General features: G+C 39.1%; 1 protein-coding gene across 4 annotated transcripts in view; it reads left to right on the top strand.

Moving 5' to 3' along the window:
- Positions 1-16442, top strand: part of wu:fb16f03 (eukaryotic translation initiation factor 4 gamma 1) — a 49829-nt gene extending 33387 nt beyond the window's left edge. For all 4 annotated transcript variants that reach the window (XM_048161052.1, XM_048161050.1, XM_048161051.1 and 1 more), the window contains 17 exons: positions 51-443; positions 582-728; positions 990-1226; positions 1310-1414; positions 3059-3406; positions 3542-3653; positions 3733-3841; positions 9002-9267; positions 9695-9816; positions 9910-10082; positions 10164-10289; positions 10447-10528; positions 11720-11818; positions 11925-12062; positions 14726-14807; positions 14959-15099; positions 15185-16442. In XM_048161052.1, the coding sequence (XP_048017009.1) occupies positions 51-443; positions 582-728; positions 990-1226; positions 1310-1414; positions 3059-3406; positions 3542-3653; positions 3733-3841; positions 9002-9267; positions 9695-9816; positions 9910-10082; positions 10164-10289; positions 10447-10528; positions 11720-11818; positions 11925-12062; positions 14726-14807; positions 14959-15099; positions 15185-15366 (2862 nt within the window). In that variant the 3' untranslated portion in view covers positions 15367-16442. The remainder of the gene's footprint in view (positions 1-50; positions 444-581; positions 729-989; positions 1227-1309; positions 1415-3058; positions 3407-3541; positions 3654-3732; positions 3842-9001; positions 9268-9694; positions 9817-9909; positions 10083-10163; positions 10290-10446; positions 10529-11719; positions 11819-11924; positions 12063-14725; positions 14808-14958; positions 15100-15184) is intronic.
- Positions 16443-16868: the final 426 nt, after the last annotated feature.

Below are 16868 nucleotides of genomic sequence, written 5' to 3'. Positions count from 1 at the left end.
GAAAATAAAAAGTAGTAAATGAATGAATAATCTTTTCTCTGTCTCATTAGCCGTCCGGTCTGAGCGGCCCTCGACGTTCAGGTCAAGGTCAGCGCGGGAAGGAGCCACGGAAGATCATTGCGAGCGTTTCCCTGACGGAAGACGTCCAGCTGAATAAAGCGGAGAAGGCCTGGAAACCGTCAGTGAAGCGCAGCAGTGTGTCGGGTCGCGTCAACGAGGATGACCCCGACTTCATAAAGACGCAGGAGCTGTTCAAGCGCGTCCGCAGCGTGTTGAACAAACTGACGCCGCAGATGTTCCAGCCGCTCATGAAGCAGGTGACTGAACTGACCATTGACACGGAAGAGCGCTTGAAAGGAGTTATCGACCTCATCTTTGAGAAGGCCATCTCAGAGCCCAACTTCTCTGTCGCCTACGCCAACATGTGCCGTTGCCTTATGGGGGTGAGTGTGTGTGATCAAAATGGTTGTGTTTGAGCTCCAGTGATGGTCGCAATACTGTGACGTGTGTCTGACCAGTGCAGTGATCGCAAAAGCCAATTCTTCAACTCTAGTTGGTGTGTTTTGTCTCTCTCGTTACAGCTGAAAGTTCCCACCACAGATAAACCTGGAGTGTCGGTGAATTTCAGGAAGTTGCTACTGAATCGTTGTCAGAAAGAGTTCGAGAAGGATAAAGATGATGATGAAACATTTGAGAAGAAGCAGAAAGAGTTGGATGCTGCCGCAGGGGTATGAACAAAAAAAAAACGAATCCCAATTTCGACTGCTTTTTGAAACGTATGAATTTGGTCCACAGTCATCATGATTTATAGCAGGAAGACAGTATGTGAGACTGTGTTCTAAGTAGCATACTAGCATGCCAATCTGACTATTTCTGCAGTATATGTAGTATGCATACTGCATGGTATGGTACGTTTCTTTACAATGTTAAAATGTTATTTATCATTACACATTGCATGGTTACTTCACTTCCTGTCTCTGCCCCTTCAGGAAGAGGAGAAGCAAAGGTTGAAGGAGGAGCTTGAGGACGCCAAAGACAAAGCCCGTCGACGATCACTAGGCAACATCAAGTTCATTGGTGAGTTGTTCAAGTTGAAGATGCTGACGGAAACCATCATGCACGACTGCATCGTGAAACTGCTGAAGAACCACGACGAAGAGAGTTTAGAGTGTCTGTGCCGGCTGCTGTCGACCATCGGGAAGGATCTGGATTTTGAGAAGGCGAAGGTGATGCATGCACATTACATCTAGGACCAACCGAAAGACTCACGTGTATGTTAATATTGAGCTGTGTCTCTTTGTTTTTTCAGCCCCGGATGGATCAATATTTCAACCAGATGGAGAAAATTATTAAGGAGCGGAAAACTTCTTCCAGAATTCGCTTCATGCTGCAGGACGTTATTGATTTACGACGGGTAAGAAGCTGTGAGAGTGAGAGTGTGTGAGTAGGGGTGTGCGATATCACGATTAAAATGTCTCCACAATCCTGCTTTTAAAGAAATATCGTAGTATCATGCTACAGTGCACATATCAGTTGAAGTCCTGGCGCCTCCATCCCAACATAGTGAACGACAAGATGCACATTCACATCACATAACGCATAGGTAGGGTTACACTCACATGCCATTGCTGTTATTCACAATCATGAAAGTTTATTATTTGCATGCGTTTTAAAGCCTTGCGCCTTGTGACATGCGCCTTTCTGAGCGCATATAGCCGAAGCGCGCGCACACTAAAAGCCTATTAAACAGGGCGTGAGTACTGAACGATGTTATCTATCACGTCCTATTGCACTTTAATTGTCAAATAAACACAAGGTTTACATAAACACAGTCAATTATATCTTAAGTCAAAGTAAATAGTTTGGAGAAACCCGGATGTGTGTCTGTATTTCAGATCTGTGCATGAGGTCTTAAAGTGACAGCAGCCTAATAAATCTACTGCCACTTGTTATTAAAGGGTTAGTTCACCCAAAAATGAAAATAAAGTCATTAATTACTCACCCTCATGCCGTTCCACATCCGTAAGAACACAAATTAAGATATTTTTGATAAAATTTGATGGCTCAGTGAGGCCTGCATTGGCAGCAATGACACTCCCTTTTTCAGTGCCCAGAAAGCTACTAAAAACATATTTAAAACAGTTCATGTGACTACAGTGGTTCAACATTAATATTATAATGCATCAAGAATACTTTTTGTGCCTCAAAAATTACAAAATAGCGACTTTATTCAACAATATCTAGTGATGGACGATTTCAAAACTGCTTCATGAAGATTTACGAATCATTGTTTTGAACGCATGCAAGAATTTTTAAAGTTGTCTTGTAATCAGAATACAATATTTACTCCATTAATTAATAGTCCTGGTCTGTGGTGAACGGTTCACATTTTCCTGGTGCAGGATAAAACCTCGTGCACAATAAAACCAGGAGCATGAATTAAAGTAAATATTTTTCTGTACAGGTATTTCCAGTATATATTAGAGTGCTGTGGCAGTCGTATCTCTTTCTCTCAGTGTGTGTTCTTAGGAAACTCGCCCCATGTGTGTCACACACACACACACCCTTCCAGATGGTTAACTTAAAAGCAGTTTTAAGTTTCATTTCAGCTGAAGCACAACTGAAGTTCAGAAAAGAGGGAGGGAGTAAAAGTGTGACACATTGGGAAAATGTTCCATTTTATTTGCGGTCTTTTCTTCCCTATTGTGACACATATATCCAAGTGAAACTGCTTCGAGAGCAAAAAAGAAAGTGGGGCGGGGCTTGATTTAGTCTGAGAGGAATTGATTGGATGGTTGTGGTTTGCTATTGGTGGATCTCATGTGAGTGACAGGTTGCCCCGCCCTCATCATCAGAGAAGAGATGTCACTGCAAGAGGGAGGGGAATTTATTCTGATTCAAGATTACGAGGACCATGAATTTAAAATGATGATGAGGATGTTTATAATAAATTCTGCAATTATTCCATAAAAAACTAAACAAGAATTGTCAATTTTTTTTAAAGTATTTCTGTTTTTGTAGTTCTTCTTTTTGAGCTAATTTTCCCACCGTCTCTCAGAATAACTGGGTTCCGCGCAGAGGAGATCTGGGTCCGAAGACCATCGAGCAGATCCACAAGGAGGCGGAGCTGGAGGAGCACAGAGAGCAGGTCAAAGTTCAACAGCAGCTCATGTCTAAGAAGGAAGGCCGCGGTGGAGGAGGAGGAGGAGGAGGAGGAGGAGGCGGCGGCGGTGGTGGTGGTGGTGGTGGTGGCGGAGGAGGAGGGATGGGTGGCATGGGGCCACGCGGTGGGCCGCACACACCTGGTTCCCGTGGCAACCAGGCACCTGATGACGGCTGGAACACTGTGCCGATTTCCACCAAGAACAGACCCATCGATCCCACCAGACTCAGCAAGATCACCAAGGTCTGATCCACCATCAGTCAAACTTATTATTATTATGATGATGATGGTGAAGCCAACCAAGGTCTATTTTTAGTTAATTATCAGCTTTTCATCAACTCGTACACTGAACACTAATGATGTTTGTCTGTGATGCAGCCGGGCGCTTTGGACTTCAATAATCAGCTGCTGGCCCCTGGAGGTAAAGGAACGTGGGGTAGTTGGGGCAAAGGCAGCAGCGGAGGCTCTGGAGCGAAACCTAGCGAAAGCAGTGAGTGTGTTTGAATGCACAGGATTTTATTATGCACACGTTTCCGGCCATGATGTAACTCTTATCTGTTTGCTCACAGCCCAAGATTCTGGTCGTACGAGCACTTTGAATCGCTTTTCAGCGCTTCAGCAACCATCCTCCTCTTCCTCATCCGCCAGCATGGACTCTGACAGGAGGGTTCCTCACAGGTCAGATTATTACCATTTCATGCAATTCAACAGGTCTTGCGCACACACATGATATCTCTTCTCTTTGTGCTTTAAAAGTGAGTTTTTAAGAACATTGACACTCTTGTAACGCAAATGGTAATTTGTAATTGTAGTTTTTACTAGATGTAGCATTAAGAGGTGTCATTTTTATTTAACGAGTATTGTTGGATATAAGACTTTATGCTCGTTTTAATGCACGTTGCTTATTTTAATATCTTTGAGAAAAATCAGATACAGCTTTAGGGTTTATTTAAACTTTTGAAACTCACATTAATATAGAAACCCTTTTCCACCTTAGGGTAAAAAAGGTGTCCTTGTCAGTGGTGGACAAAGTAAAAGTACAGATACCGTTTTAAAATATTACTCCAGTAAAAATAAATAAGTACAAATTTTCCATTTCACTTTAGTAAAAGTTCAGAAGTACTTGACTTTTAGTGTACTTAAGTATTAAAAGTAAAAAGTACTGATCGATGAACCATGTTTATTATTTAGCCAGCACTAGTCAGACTCGTTAGTCAGAGATAATAAGAAAGATTAGTGCAGATTATATGATATGTATTGAATTTTTTTTTTTTTTTTTTACCATAACTTACACACTATAAAAACATTAAACTTCAGTAAACTAAAATATCAGTTTAACTTGCTGATAATACAAGTGAAATAATGTACCATATAATATTTTAAAAATAAGAAAAAACAAAATTTGTGTAAATATGTGGCTACAAATAGCCTAGTATGAAAATACAATGTACAGACATCACATGGGTCAAAACATACTAGTTTTATATCATTTGTAACTATTACAACAACAGGGGAGATGCTTGCATTAGTTGGCAGTTTTAGGTAAAATAACCCCTACCCTGTACGGATATGATGCACAAATGCAGACATGTCCACTTGGGTTTTAACTTTTTGACTGTTTTTCAAATAGAAGATTTCCTATATCATAAATCAATGAACTTTTGCTTAAAAAGACCATAATTCCTAGTTTTAAAAAAGGTCAACCCAGATAAAAAAAAAAATTGGAACAACCATATAACAAATATTACTGCTTATAAGTATCACTTTCAGGAACTTTCTAGAACTGTTTTTCTAGAATAATCCGAATTTTGTATGCATATATAGGAGAGAGGGACCGAGAGAGAGCTTTATGAGCAAACAACTCAACTTGATACTTTTTTATATTTGTTTCACTAGCTATATATATAATGTTGCACAAGATAAGTGATACTACCTTACAGAAGAACAAGGCTACCTGGAGCCATAATCTAGTGACATTTCAGCAGTCACATACAAGAAGAGGAAGTTTGCCTTAAGAAGGATCGTCACTAGAAGAAAAGTGCAGAATGCCACTCCAGATGCAAAATATTGGACGGTACCAGTTACTTGGAGCAGACATCAAAGGAAGAAAGAAGCGAATAATGGAAATTTCCAAAGAAGTCACAAAATTATAGAAGAATTTCCCTTGAAACCCGTTTTCAAACGTTTGCATTTTCAGGCCCCCAAAATGCCATTGTCATGTAAACGAATGGCCAAAATGCATAACCCATTTCCAGTTTGAGTTGAATGCTGTCGTGTGTAAACCCCCACAGAGGCGGATGTTGATATCTTTAGCTCGAAAGAAAGAGGAACGACATGTTTTTATTGAATATACTGGAGTAAAAAATATGATATTGTGCTTTGGAATGTAGTGAAGTTTCCCAAAATAGAAATACTCTGAAGTACAGATACTTGAAATATGTAAAAAATACGTTTTTTACTGTCCACCACTGGTCCTTGATACTTGTTCATTATACATTTAAGGACAAAGCAATATTAACTAACATGTACTTACTATAGGGTTAGGGTTTGGTTTAGGGTTAGTTGCATGTAATTATGCATGATTTACTGACATTACTATAGCAAGTACATGTAACGTGTGACACTGTAAAATAAGATGTTATCAAGAAATGTTTCTTGAGCAGCAAATCAGCATATTAGAATGATTTCTGAAGGATCATGTGACACTGAAGTCTGGAGTAATGACATTAAAAGTGGTATCAAGCTACTCTTTTAAGTCAAGTCACCTTTATGTAGCGATTTATACAATACAGATTGTTTCTAAGCAGCTTTACAGTGATAACAGGAAAACGATTCAATGATGCAAACAGTTCATTTTGGCTGTACAGCAGCTCTGAAAGAAAATATTGTCAAGTTAGTTCAGTGTTGACTCAGTTCTGTTGTAAAGATCATCGTTATTAAATTAGTGCATTTCATCGATAAAGCTGTTCTGAAGAAAACAGTGTTGTCATCATCCAGCTTCAAGTTCATTTCTCATCCAATAGTGTCAGTGCTGTCAAATCAATAGTATTGTTGAATATTAAGTGTCCCCAACTATGTAAGCCAGAGGCGACAGTGGCAAGGAACCCAAAGTCCTTCGTGTGACAGAATGGAGTCAGTCAGGGGGTCAGTTCTCCTGTGGCCAACGAACGAACACGGTGTGATTATGATTCTGGCTGCATCACAAGTCAGAATCAGATTATGGATCTGTAGCATTCAAATATTTCATCCAGTTCCTTTTGCTTGAAGATCGAATTCATCACGCCAGTATGAAGACGAGGCTGGTCATAGGTCTGTGCGGAGGACCTGTCTGGTTCTTGTGGTGTTTGCTGAGGATCTGTGCCGAAGGCTGTCGTGTCGATGAGGTCTCCACAGGGGATTGTCTAGTTGACAGGATCTCTGCTGACATTCAGGGCTGCGTTGTGGTCGTGTCTAGATGCAGGTCCACCATCTGATCTGGATACAGACCGGATACGGCGGACTACGGTAACCTCGGGATAAACAGAGAGACTAATATTAGCGTATATGCCATTCCTCTTATGATGCAACAAGTACTTGGGTGTTATGGGAAGTGTTCCTGGTTCTGGTTGACCTAATTTATGCAGCCTAACAATACTTTAACGGATGTGAATTATAGAAATGTGATAGTATTATGTGTATGCTAGGTTAAAGAGATGTTTTTTTAGTCTAGATTTAAACTGACAGTGTGTGTCTGCTTCCTGAACAATGCTAGGAAGATTGTTCCAGAGTTAAGTTGATAAATAAGAAAAGAATCTACCGCCTGCGGTTGATTTTGATATTCTAGGTATTATCAGCTGGCCAGAATTTTGAGATTGCAATAGATGTGAAGGACTATAATGCATTAAGAGCTCGCTCAGGTACTGGGGAGCTAAACCATTTAGTGCTTTGTAAGTAATGAGCAAGATTTTAAAATCTATATAATGTTTAATAGGAAGCCAATGCAGTGTTGACAGAGCCAGACTAATATGGTCATACTGCATTTGTCATTGAGAGCATGATATAGATATATTTTTGAGATGGAAAAATGCAGTTTTACAGATGCTAGAAATGTGGCTTTCAAATGAAAGATTGTTATCGAAGAGCACACCCAGGTTCCTAGAGCACACCCAGATGACGAAGACTTGACAGAGGTTATTACGTGAAATTGTTTTTTGATCCAATATTTAAAACCTCTGTTTTTTCAGAAGTAGTAGGAAATTACTAGTCATCCAATTTTTTTATATCAATTATGCATTCTGATAATTTTGTGAATTGGTAAGATTCTTCAGGGCGTGAAGAAATATAGAGCTTAAATCATCAGCGTAACAGTGAAAACTAATGGCATTTATCCTAATGATATCTCTCAAGGGTAACATGTACAAGGTGAAAAGCAACGGTCCTAGTACTGAGCCTTGTGGTACTCCATATTGAACTTGTGATCGGTATGACATCTCTTTATTTACTGCTACAGTACTTACTGCTATTTACTCCTATCTGATAACGGTCAGATAAGTATGATTTGAACCATGCCAATGCAATTCCACTAATGCCAACATAGTTTTCGAGTCTATTTAGAAGAATATTGTGATCAATAGTGTCAAATGCAGCACTAAGATCCAGAAATTCAGCCACAATCCAATGATAAGAGCAAATCATTAGTAACTCTAATGAGAGCAGTCTCAGTACTATGATACAGTCTAAATCCTGACTGGAAATCCTCACAGATACCATTTCTTTCTAAAAAGGAACATAGTTGTGATGATACTGCCTTTTCTAGTATTTTTGACAGAAAAGGGAGATTTGAAATCGGTCTGTAACTAACTAGTTCTCTAGGATCAAGTTGAGTTTCTTAAATAAGAGGTTTAATAGCCATCTTAAAGGTTTTTGCTGTGTATCCTAATGACATTGATGAATTAATATTAAGAAAAGGATCCATGATTTCTGGACGTATCTCATTCAGTAGCTTAGTCTGGCTAACATACAATATTTTTTTATTTTGATGATTTAACAAGTTTAGACAATTCTTCCTCTCCTATAACAAAGAATGAGTGGAATTGTTCCTCAGGGGGTCTATAGCACGATGTCTGATGCAATACTGTAATAGACTCTCTAATAGTATCAATCTTGCAAGTAAAGAAATTCATAAAGTCATTACTGCCATGCTGTTTGGAAACATCTGAAGTTGAAGCTTTATTTCTTGTTAATTTAGCAACTGTATCAAATAAACATCTAGGGTTGTATTTGTTAACTTCTAAGAGTCAAAAAATTAGCAGATCTAGCTGTTTTTAAGGCCTTTCTGTATGCAATAACACTTTCTTTCCACAAAATGTGAAAAACCTCTAGTTTGGTTTTCTTCCAGCTGCACTCCCTTTTTTTGGGATGCTTTCTTGAGGGTGCTCGTTTTATCACGGCATCAGACTATTTTCCTTAATCTTCTTTAAGTGCAAAAGAGCAACTGTGTCTAAAGTGCTGGAAAAGAAAGAGTCAGTAGTTTCTGTTGCAACATCGAGTTCTTCTAAACTATCTGGTATGCCGAGGAGTAGAAACTGATCAGGAAGATAATTTATAAAGCAATCATTAGTGGTAGAAGTGATAGTTCTACTATATTTGTAGCAGGGAGTTTGGTTTGCGGCCTTGGCTAAATGGAGTGTACACAAGACTAGAGTAATGCTGAAAATATTACTTTAAATTACAGCAACATCTCCCCCTTTGCCTTTTAGACGAGGCTCATGTTTATAACAGTAATGGGGGGTAGACTCATTTAAAGTATCTTAATTATATACTTCCATTTATGAGTTTGTCCCTTTGTTTATGTCTCAGGAGTAGTTCCAGTCGGGAACGCAGTGATCGTTTCGACCGGCGCGATGAACGCATGGACCGGGGCGGTGACCGCTACGACCGCCGCGATGACCGCGGATCAGACCGGCTGGACCGGAATCGCCCCGCAGTTGGCAAGAGGAGTTTTAGCCGTGAAAAAGAAGAGAGGAGTCGAGAACGAGAACAGCGCCCCGCTGAAATGGTCCGGCGCGTTTCCAGCATGACGGACGAGCGCGAGAGAGAAAGAGAACGCGGCAGCCGCGAGAATGGTAAGATGAACTGGACATAATAGTTCTGCAAGTTAATATTATATATTATTATTAATATTAATTTCAGCATATTCTATTATTTTAACTTGTCTTAATATATGTTTGAATAAATTTGCTTTTTTTTCACAGCCACCATTTAAATGTTTACATTTCAACTTTAAATTGAGGTATCATTTAAAAGTTGATGGGAATGTTAAAATGTTTATATAAAAACAGTTTTGGTTTCCGTCTAAATGAATTCATTAATTTGCAAAATTACAGTATTATTAGTTTCTATTATTGCAATACAATTGACTTTAAAATGACTTGTTTTATGTAAAGTAAAACGTCACATAAAAATGGATTACTTTTAATGCAGATGGAACAAAACACATACTGGTATGGATGAGATTTTTTACAGGGTATGTTGTATGTTTATTTTTTACAGTAAAGAGAGAAACTGTTCCCACTCCTCCACCTGCTTCCTCCAAACCGGCTCTGACGGAGGAGGAACTGGAGAAGAAATCGACTGCCATCATAGAGGAGTACCTGCACATCAATGACCTAAAGGTACATGTACTTAAACACTCATGCCAATCAGTTTTGCTTTGTGTTGGCTGTTTTTAAAAACCTCACACTGTTGTTCATCCTGCTGTCCTGAAGGAGGCGCTGCAGTGCGTCAGTGAGCTGAACTGCTCGTCCCTGCTCTCCGTGTTCGTCCGGACAGGAATCGAGTCAACGCTGGAGCGCAGCGCCCTTGCTAGAGAGCACTTGGGTTTACTGTTTCACCAGCTGGTCAAAACACAAACACTATCTACACAACAATACTACAAAGGGTGAGAGATGTGTGCATAATATAGTCTTTACAGCCAAATGAATTTAAATATATTCTAATATAATCCTAATAATCGTGTCAGGCTGTTGGAGGTGTTGGAGGTTGCAGAAGATATGGCCATTGATATTCCTCATATCTGGCTGTACCTGGCTGAATTGATCTGCCCTATGCTGCTTGAGGGAGGAATTCCCATGGGGCCTCTCTTCAGGTGAGCCTGCAAACTGCTTTACACGATTTCCCTGATGAAGCCACACAACAATCAATAAACAAAGAAAATTGCCAATAAGATATAAGGTTTTAATCTGTTGGAGCTTGGAACGACCAGATGGTCCTGCTGACCTCTGACCCCTGTGCTGTATTTGTAGGGAGGTGTCTAAACCACTGGTGCCTCTTGGGATAGCTGGAGTTTTGCTGGTGGAAATCCTCAACCTGCTCTGTAAAGGAATGGTAGGATGTTTGTGTGAACTGATTAATTCACGTCCTGACACTTGGGCTGCATGATTCATTAAATAAAATCGATATTGCTTAGCGATGGCTGCGATTGATTTAAATGATGATGATCCGCCGGTGTTTTCAGTGTCAGTAAATGCTGCTCCACACAATCTGATCTGAGCTTTGGTTGCTTATAATGTGCATTTGAAAACACTGTATGCTCAAAACCATCTTCTCAAACTTATAACTTCATGAGAAGCACTTATAAACAAAAGAGAAGTTTCCCTGCAGTTTTCCTCCAGAATTAAAGCTTGATGGTTTAATGTTTGAGAAATAATTCAAGACAGCCATAAATATAGGTTTTGTAAAAATATCTTATTTTTTATTTAAAAATGTAAATTACATTATCAATTTCATATTTTGTTTACTAAATTTGTTTAATAATAATCATGATAAAAATAATAAATATTGTTGTCAACAAAAGAGAAGCTTCTCTGGATTTCTCTAACAAAATTAAAGCGTGATGGATTAACAATTGAAAATGAAATTAAGACAGAGTATTTGTATTGTAATTTCATTGTTGTACTGTAAAATATTATTACTATAATATTAATTTTCTTTAATACTCATTTTATTTGAAAGTTAAATATTGAATTAGCAATATTGTTTTGTTTACTATTTCTGTTTAGTACTAATTATAATAAAAAATAATGTATTATATTATTTTTACATTTTATTTATACATTTATTATTAAATTATTATCAGTATGGTTATTTTATAGTCATCCTCATATATAATCGCACACTTTTTGACCAAATTGTGCAGCCCTACAAACAAGCACCACAAACCTGGAGTTTTTTATTGCTTTTTTAATCTCAATCACAATTCTTGTCAGAAAAATAATTAGATTTTATTCACCAAATCATGCAGTCCTTCCTGAAACTTGCACATCTCCCAAATTGCTTATTCATTCACTACAAAGTGAGTGACATTGAGTTGAGCTGATTCAAAATGCTATACCTGCTGTACACTATAAAGTGCATTATGGGTACAAAAGAGTGGTCAGGGAAAACTATTCGAATTACCCAGCAACATGGTTTACACACTGCATAGTGCACTATATAGGGAATAGGAAGTGATTTCAGCAGTGCTGTGCCTCGAATCAAGTTCTGAAAGTGTCTGTTCTGAACTGTTTCCTGTCTCAGAGTCATAAAAAGGTGGGAGCGATGTGGAGAGATGCGGGTCTTGGCTGGAAAGACTTCCTGCCTGAAGATGAGGACGTCAATAAGTTTGTCACCGAAAAGGTCAGTGAATTGACTGCAACTGCAGCACTCTGGAATTATAGTTACGATTCTTGTATAATGTTGCTAAAGTATATGTTTAATAATTTGCTATATAATCTGTGTGTAGGGAGTGGAGTTCACTCTGGGTGAGGAGTGTGTCAGGAAGAGCAGTAAATCATCTCTGAGTCCAGAAGACATCACCAGAGAGCTGGAGCGACTCCTGCAGGAGAAAGCCGACAACCAGAGGATGTTTGACTGGGTGGAGGTGTGTGTGTGTGTGTGTGTGTGTGTGTGTGTGTGTGTGTGTGTGTGTGTGTGTGTGTGTGTGTGTGTGTGTGTGTGTGTGTGTGTGTGTGTGTGTGTGTGTGTGTGTGTGGTTTAAAGGATGTTCTGGATTCAGTACTACTGAAGCTGCATCTGTAGAAATAACACGAGTCTTCCAACCACTTAAAAGGGCAAAATAAGGAACTTTACAACAGAGCCTCTAAGGGCACATGTGGTGGGAAATAATATGAGATGACAGGAAAAATTATATTTCGTTGATTTTTGCATTCACTTGAGAACTTTTTTTTTTTTTTTTTTGCAAGTGAACTCAAAGTTCCTAAGAGGAAAGCAAAAGTTCTGGTGATGGGGGAAAAAAATATGAACTGGAAGGAAAAGTCATATTTCAATGCTTTTGCATTCTCCTGAGGAACTTTTGCATTCTTCTTAGAAACTTTTCGTTCTTCTGAGAAACATTTGCTTTCTTCCGAGAAATGTCTGCGCTCTTTCAAGGAATGTTTGTATTCTTCAAATAAGCTTTTCGTTCTTCCAAGAAATGTTTGCGCTTATTTGAGAAACTTTTGCGTTCTTCCGAGAAACTTTTGCGTTCTGAGAAATGTTTGCATTCTTCCAAGAAGCTTTTCGTTCTTCCAAGAAACGTTTGTGCTTATCTGAGAAACTTTTGCGTTCTTCCAAGAAACATATTGCACTCTTCCGAGAAATGTTTGCGTTCTTCCAAGAAACATTTGCGCTCTTCCGAGAAATGTTTGCACTCTTCCAAGAAGCTTTTCGTTCTTCCAAGAAACATTTGCGTTCTTCCGAGAAACATATTGCGCTCTTCCGAGAAACGTTTGCGTTCTTCCAAGAAATGTTTGCGTTCTTCCAAGAAATGTTTGCGCTTATCCGAGAAACGTTTGCGTTCTTCCAAGAAACATTTGCGCTCTTCCGAGAAATGTTTGCGTTCTTCCAAGAAATGTTTGCGCTTATCCGAGAAACGTTTGCGTTCTTCCAAGAAACATTTGCGCTCTTCCGAGAAATGTTTGCGCTATTCCAAGAAGCTTTTCATTCTTCCAAGAAACATTTGCACTCTTCCGAGAAACGTTTGCGTTCTTCCAAGAAATGTTTGCGTTCTTCCGAGAAATGTTTGCGTTCTTCCAAGAAACATTTGCGCTCTTCCGAGAAATGTTTGCACTCTTCCAAGAAGCTTTTCGTTCTTCCAAGAAACATTTGCGTTCTTCCGAGAAACATATTGCGCTCTTCCGAGAAACGTTTGCGTTCTTCCAAGAAATGTTTGCGCTTATCCGAGAAACGTTTGCGTTCTTCCAAGAAACATTTGCGCTCTTCCGAGAAATGTTTGCGTTCTTCCAAGAAATGTTTGCGCTTATCCGAGAAACGTTTGCGTTCTTCCAAGAAACATTTGCACTCTTCCGAGAAACGTTTGCGTTCTTCCAAGAAATGTTTGCGTTCTTCCGAGAAATGTTTGCGTTCTTCCAAGAAACATTTGCGCTCTTCCGAGAAATGTTTGCACTCTTCCAAGAAGCTTTTCGTTCTTCCAAGAAACATTTGCGTTCTTCCGAGAAACATATTGCGCTCTTCCGAGAAACGTTTGCGTTCTTCCAAGAAATGTTTGCGTTCTTCCAAGAAATGTTTGCGCTTATCCGAGAAACGTTTGCGTTCTTCCAAGAAACATTTGCGCTCTTCCGAGAAATGTTTGCGTTCTTCCAAGAAATGTTTGCGCTTATCCGAGAAACGTTTGCGTTCTTCCAAGAAACATTTGCGCTCTTCCGAGAAATGTTTGCGTTCTTCCAAGAAATGTTTGCGCTTATCTGAGAAACTTTTGCGTTCTTCCAAGAAACATTTGCGCTCTTCCGAGAAACATATTGCACTCTTCCGAGAAATGTTTGCGTTTTTCCAAGAAACATTTGCGCTCTTCCGAGAAATGTTTGCGTTCTTCCAAGAAGCTTTTCGTTCTTCCAAGAAACATTTGCGCTCTTCCGAGAAACATATTGCACTCTTCCGAGAAACGTTTGCGTTCTTCCAAGAAACATTTGCGCTCTTCCGAGAAATGTTTGCGTTCTTCCAAGAAGCTTTTCGTTCTTCCAAGAAACATTTGTGTTCTTCCGAGAAACATTTGCACTCTTCCGAGAAATGTTTGCGTTCTTCCAAGAAATGTTTGCGCTTATCTGAGAAACATTTGCACTCTTCCGAGAAATTTTGCGTTTTTCCAATAAACTTTTGCGTTTTTCTGAGAAACTTTTGCGAGAGAACACAGACCTTTTTATAAGCAAAAGCAACGTTTCTCAATGGAACACAAAAGTTCTGTTAATGGGGAAAATATGAGCTGGGAGGAAAAATTTTATTTCAGTACTTTTCCATTCGCTAGAAAACATTTGCGCTCCAAAAATTAACTTTGCATTCGTTCACAAACATTTGCGTTCTGCCAAGAAACTGCATTCACTCGCAAAGTTTCTCAAGAGAACACAAACTATACAAAAGCTTTGAAATTATACAAAAGCTAATATTCTTTCTGTCTTCCATGTACCTTTAGGACTTTACAGCTACAAATATGATGGCACAACTCAGTTAGAGATGAATTATAGCTGTTCTGTTCAGCTTTTGCAGCTGTGTTTGTCACCTCAGTGACCTTTGACCTGTCCCTCTGTGCAGGCCAATCTGGACGAGCAGCAAACAACATCTAACATGTTTGTCCGAGCGCTGATGACCGCAGTCTGTCAGTCTGCCATTATCTGTGAGTCACTTTTCTTCTCCTCACAAAATATCACTGGGAAATAATGTAGGGCGGAGCTTGATTTTAAACATCAGCATTTAAGGATTTAATCCAACACTGGTGAATCATGTCATGTTGGCTTTAATTTTGTTTTCATCCTGTCATTGTCAAGGTGAGAATCCATATAAAGTAGACACTAAAGAAATTACCCAGAGGGCCAAGCTGCTGCAGCGCTACATTAAAGACGAAGAGAAAGAGCTGCAGGCGCTGTACGCGTTACAGGGTCTGATGGTACAAATGGAGCAGCCGCCAAGTAAGTGTGTTCGTATGCGTGTGTGCAGCCAGATATCTGTCACTTCTCCTCTTTATCAATGATGTCGGCCTCTTTCTCTCTGCAGATTTGCTGCGGATGTTCTTCGACGTCTTTTATGATGAGGATGTCATAAAAGAGGAGGGTTTTTACAGGTGGGAGTCCAGCAAAGACCCCGCCGAGCAGCAAGGCAAGGGCGTCGCCCTCAAATCCGTCACCGCCTTCTTTACCTGGCTGCGTGAAGCTGAGGACGAATCAGACAACAGCTAGGTCTTTGGCCACACCCACTACAGAGATGGATTGATGTGAAGAGCAAGAAAAAAAAAACACATTAAATATATTTGGGGATTGAAAAAAACACTTGGGAGATTTTCAACATTTTTTTTTTTGTTTTGTCTTTTTGTTTGCGCAAGAAAAATGCCGTTGAACTGAAACGAAATAAAGTGATATTGAAAAGTATTAGAGGATGACAAGCCTTATCTGCTCGCCGCAGTTTTAGCCGTTAGAATTGCTACTTCCTGTTTCTTGCTCCTGCTGCCATGGAGACGGACGTTGATGACATCACTTCATTGAATCGTTTGTTTATGATGTCACTCCCTGGTGACAGAAAGCTGCTCAGAGTTCTATTTTCCGTTTTGAATCCCTTTATATTTGTGATCTAGTTTCGCGTGGACCGGCTGATCGTGTGCGTGTTGCTGTAACGGAGGAGGATTGATTGGATTTGGGATTTTGTTTAGTTCTAGTGGAGTGATTTGAGCTCTTTTTTCTATGTTTTTTATGACAGAAAATCTAATTAAAAATGCAAATTGCATCACCCTGTTTCGGAGCTGCGGTTTTTCAGTTGTTTCGTTGCAGCTCTGGGCGATGAACTTGATAGAAACATTCAACTTTGACCTTTTTGCTGCTGCTGCTGCTGCTGCTGCTGGCCGCCGAGACGCTTCCGCCGGCCCGACCTGACCTGACGTGACATGCGGTTCATCACATCACACTTAATGGAGAAATCATTCAAACTTAAACAAAAAAAAAATAAATAAAAAAAAAATATGAGGTGGGCAGAGACTTCAGGGTGACGAGGAGCTCTTGTGGATGTGCTCTTTGCACCTGTAGTGGACTTTACAAAATAAATCACTATTACGACTTGAAAATATATATAGAAATAAAAGTGTTTAAGAGGAGAAAACTACAAAAAAAAAAAAAAAAAAAAAGCTGGAGAACGAGAGTACGAATACTACATGCCTTTCAGCTCCTTGGAGTGGAGATGCATTTCAGGAGCGCCCTGTAAATACATGTTTTTTTTTTGTTTGTTTTTTTTTCAATAATAAAAATGCTAACTTTAATGCCATGTATTAATTTGTGGCTTTTGTTTTCATGTATTTAATTTTTTTTTTCTTTGCGGTTTAACCACCCGGCTTGTACAATTATCCTCCTCTAGTTATTGATTATAGTTTAATGAAATTATGTAAATATTTCTTTTCTTTTTTCTTTTTTTTTGCGCTTTTTTTTTTTTTTTTTTGCTTTAAATATTTAATTAAGAGAAATTAATGCCTCTTTTCACATTTGAAACTGGAAAAGATAATAAAGAACATTGCAATGAAAAAAAAAGACAAAAGCGTGTCGATGTTCCTTTTCTTGAGGTTTATCTTGCTTTATCATATGCTGAATGCGTTTGGAAAAATATCTGCATTGTGTGCCGTTACAGTCAAGAGTTTTATGGATGAATCTCATGGGCTATTTCATACAGATGAGTTTCATATTGTGCCTCATTTGTGTCT

The sequence above is a fragment of the Megalobrama amblycephala genome, linkage group LG16 (genome assembly GCF_018812025.1).
Source record: "Megalobrama amblycephala isolate DHTTF-2021 linkage group LG16, ASM1881202v1, whole genome shotgun sequence".
Classification (NCBI taxonomy): domain Eukaryota; kingdom Metazoa; phylum Chordata; class Actinopteri; order Cypriniformes; family Xenocyprididae; genus Megalobrama; species Megalobrama amblycephala.
This window is presented reverse-complemented; position numbering and strand designations above follow the sequence as displayed.